Source organism: Helianthus annuus, chromosome 4, assembly GCF_002127325.2.
Source record: "Helianthus annuus cultivar XRQ/B chromosome 4, HanXRQr2.0-SUNRISE, whole genome shotgun sequence".
NCBI classification, from domain to species: domain Eukaryota; kingdom Viridiplantae; phylum Streptophyta; class Magnoliopsida; order Asterales; family Asteraceae; genus Helianthus; species Helianthus annuus.
Genome location: NC_035436.2, coordinates 131,136,279 through 131,140,614, shown reverse-complemented (window position 1 = coordinate 131,140,614; position 4,336 = coordinate 131,136,279). Strand labels below are relative to the sequence as shown.

The 4,336-nt window shown below is 40.1% G+C and overlaps 1 protein-coding gene across 1 annotated transcript; it reads left to right on the top strand.

Annotated features, from left to right (window-relative positions):
- The first annotated feature begins 2,366 nt into the window (after window positions 1–2,366).
- LOC110933596 lies at window positions 2,367–4,057 on the top strand. The gene is made up of 3 exons (XM_022176810.1): window positions 2,367–2,994; window positions 3,156–3,305; window positions 3,426–4,057. Exons 1-3 carry the CDS (start codon window positions 2,367–2,369, stop codon window positions 4,055–4,057), a joined length of 1,410 nt encoding a protein of 469 aa, XP_022032502.1.
- The last annotated feature ends 279 nt before the right edge of the window (window positions 4,058–4,336 follow it).

The window sequence follows — 4,336 nt, the reverse complement described above, 5'->3', positions numbered from 1 at the left end:
CAAGCATATCATTTTCTTTTGTAAAAATCAACACAATCAAACCACAATCAATAACAAACAACCTTTACTTACTAATTTTGCCAAAAACAAGTATAATCTACTACTTCATGAACTTGAATCTTTGTAAAAATTTTAGGAACTTACTAGTGTCATTAGTAAGCTTTGTTACCCCTTTAAAATGTGATTAGTTCTTTAAAAACTTCATTTTTAAAGAATATAGATGTTTACAACTTCAAATCATATTTTCTAAAAATATTTCTTTATGCATTCTTCTTGTTACACAAGTGTTTCTACACTTGTTTAACCACTAAAAATAAGATTTGTTTAGGTAATAACAAAGACCTAGTACAACTTGTATTTTTAACTTGGATTCTTAGAAAATCACTCTTGAAATCTTAGATTTACAAGATTTACATCTTACTTAGATCATTACTTTATAAGAAAACAATATATTCCTTCAAGTTCATGCTTTATGTTAGGATGATATGTGAATCTCTAATATGTTTATCTTCTCATCTTGCTAGATGATGTTTTTAATCATGATCTAGAAAGATCATGTGATGATCTACATCATTTTCACAAGAAAAAAATGATCAACAAGTAAATCAACACAAAACAACATGATTTCTTCATGATTTCTTATAACTTTAAGCTTATTTTCATGTTTCATCTTCTTGTTCCTTAGTGTTCTTTATGATAATCATCTTGTATCATCTTTTAACCACTTAAAATAGATTTAAAATGAAGAGTAGAAGATCTTACTACTAGCTCAAGGCTAGGGATGATCAAGTGAAGGAATGAAGTGGATAAAAGCAAACGGTGAAGGTCCTTCCACTTTCACCACTTGTAGCTTCCTTAGATAACCTTCTTACACCATATTATCACCTTGGATTGCTTAGAAGATGGTTGAAAAGGATGGATGTGTGTGTGGTGATGTATGGCCGAGAGTAAAGAAGAAAGGAAAGAAATGGTGAATTTTATGAATGATGGACAATGCATAAACACTTAAGGTCCTTATAACATAATCTTCCAATACATGATCTTTCTCAAAGATTTTATGTTTTAAAAAGTAGTGACAAGATCTAATATAATATATAGATAAAATCTTGAAGTGGGGCCCTTGTTGGGGCCGATTTTGGTGAAGGGGGGGTAAAATGTAAATTTTGGAAGTTTAGGGTTTAAAGTGCAAACTAGAAGGTTTAAGTACGTTTGAGTGTGTTTAGGTGTTTTAATGATTTTTAAGGTGTTCTACCACCAATACTAGTTTAATATCATAAAAACATTACTTCTAGTAAAATTTTCATGTCCTGGTTATTGTCCGGTTGTTCGGTTCGTTACGGTTCGTTAAAGTGCTGAATTGCGTAGTTTCACTAAGTATGAAGCACCTTTTTTGGCAGTTTTAATTCCCGACACTTTGTAAGTTGTTTTGGACATCAAAACATAAATTTGGCATGTTATTATTGTGCTAAATAGCTGGTTATAGCTGAATTGTGCTGATTTTCTGCGGAATTTTGCAGTTTATGTGAGTTTTAGGCAGTTTCCGGTACTTAAACTGTCACTAGGAAGGCAGTTTTGCGATCCATACTTTCCTACACACTATACTAGTGTGATACTTGGTTTCTGGCTCATTCTGTGTCTCAATACCATGTCTGTGTATCTACTGAACTCTGTCAGCATTTTTCTGTTTTGCCGGATAACTGTGCTAACTGTGGTTCGTGCATCATTTGAGTCAATAAGGTTCTCATCCAATAATGACATGACATTAAGCAATGTATGATGCACATCTATGTATATGATAATAATCAGAGGTAATTCAAGTAATTAATTGAAATGCAGCACAGTCATTAAGCATTAAGCATTGTCTAATAATCGTACGGATGTATGCAAATTTGACAGTTGTCACATGGGCAATTGGTCGCTATAAACAGGTTCCTCGCAAGACATGCTGAAAGGTCTTTGCCGTTCATAAAAACGTTGAAAGACTGCCTCAACAAGAAAAACTTCAAATGGACCAGTGAAGCAGAAGAAGTCTTGCAAGACATGAAACGGTTCATCGAAAAGTTACCCACGTTGACAGCACCATACCCAAAAGAACTTTTGAAGATGTACTTGGCAGCAGCCCACAACGTTGTGAGCGCGGTACTTATGGTCGAAAGAAATGGCAAACAAACGCCTATATACTATATTGGCCGAGTACTAGTGGGTCCTGAGACGCGGTATCCAACGCTGGATAAATTGGTACTAGCACTGGTCCACGCTACCCGGCGCCTTCGAAGATACTTCCAGGGTCATCGCGTGCAAATCCTAACAAACTATCCCTTACAACAAATCTTACACAAACCAGAAATCTCTGGGAGACTAGCTAAATGGGCAATCGAGCTGGGGCCCTGGACATTGAATATCGAAAACGAACAGCGATCAAAGGGCAGGTAATCGCCGATTTCTTAGCAGAAATTCCTGACGGAGAAGTGATCCAAGATCTAGTGGTTAACGACATGCCAAAATCCAGCACGTCCAGACAAACTTGGAAGTTGTACACAGATGGATCTTCCAGTGGAAAGGTGGCAAGCGCGGGCCTCATGCTAATAAGCCCAAACGAAGTAAAGTTGATGTACGCTTTGCGATTCGACTTTGAATGCTCCAACAACGAGTCAGAATATGAAGCGCTACTAGCGGGTCTGAGGAAGGCTCAATCCATGGGAGCGACGAGGGTCGATGCATACGTTGACTCTCTGCTGGTCAACAACCAAGTGAATGAGACGTATGAAGCCAAAGATGAGACAATGGCAAAATATTTGGCTAAAACCAAGGAAATCATAGCTTCCTTTGACAATGTTACACTCAATCATGTCCATCGCGGAAGAAATCCAATAGCTGATGCCCTAAGCAAGCTAGCTACATCAGGTATGGAAAAGGAGGTGAAGGTGGAAACCCTCCAGTCACCTTCAACAGAACACCGAGAAGTATCCCGGTCACAGCGGAAGAACCTTGTTGGTATACTCCCATCCTGAAATTCCTCACAAAAGGAGAGCTGTCACCTACTAGAGGCGACGCCAAAACGGTACAAACAAAGGCTTTACAATATGAAGTACAAAACGGCATCCTATACAGAAAGTCATACCTGGGACCACTATTACGGTGTGTGTCTCCTTCAGAAGCTATGAACCTGATTCAAGAGATATACGCCGGCATATGTGGCATTCACGCCGGACCCTGGGCAATCGATGCTAAAATTCATAACGCCGGGTACTACTGGCCTGGGATGCATGAAGACGCGGTGCTTGAACTCAGAAAACTTGATTCCCGTAATGGCGGCATGGCCTTTTCAAAAATGGGCAAATGATGTCGTGGGACCATTCCCGCCGGCCCTTGGGAAATTAAATTCTTGATCGTGGCAATTGACTATTTTACTAAATGGATCGAAGCAAACCCGTTGGCCAAGATAACCACCGAAAACGCCAAGAAATTCCTATGGGAGCACATCATTTGCCGATTCGGACTCCCGCTATACCTTGTAAGTGACAATGGGACACAATTCACAGACAGGGTCTTACAAGATTGGTGTGCAGAGCTACAAATCCAACAAATTTTTACATCGGTTGCACACCCTCAAGGAAACGGTCAAGTGGAAAGGGCAAACAGAAGCCTGTTGGACGGGATCAAAAGAAGGTTAGGCTATGAGGGAAGCTCTTGGGTGGAAGAATTAGCAAACGTCCTCCGGGCACACCGAACTATGCCCAAGACAAGCAACAGCGAGACCCCATTCAGCCTAACTTATGGCACGGAACCAGCAAAGGTAGGGCTACCTTCTCTAAGGCGCCTAACAACTGATGATGACAATGATAGGCTCTTACGGGACGGTCTAGATCTGCTGGAAGAACGGCGTGAAGCAGCCGCTATCAGCGAAGAAAAATACAAGAAAGCCTTAGAAAAATACTATAACCAGCGCGTGGCTCAGCAAACCTTTAAGGAAGGCGATTATGTCATGTGGGATAATGAGGCAAGTAGGGCAGAACCCACAGGCAAGCTGGGGCCAACTGGGAAGGCCCTTACATAGTCCAAGAAGATCTAGGCAAGGGGGCCTACCGCCTATCCAGACTTGATGGCACAACGGTTCCACGTAGCTGGAACGCGACCCAATTAAGGAAGTGTTACATGTAGACTGCCACCCCTAACGGCGAAATAGACAATTTTTCTTTTGAACAAGTGTAATTCATCAAACACGACGTCTCTTTCTTTTATCAGTTATTGATTAATAAAAGTTCTTTTTTATTTCTTTTATCATCTACATACACACTAAAGATTACTATCGCATTTACACTGCATATTACGGTAC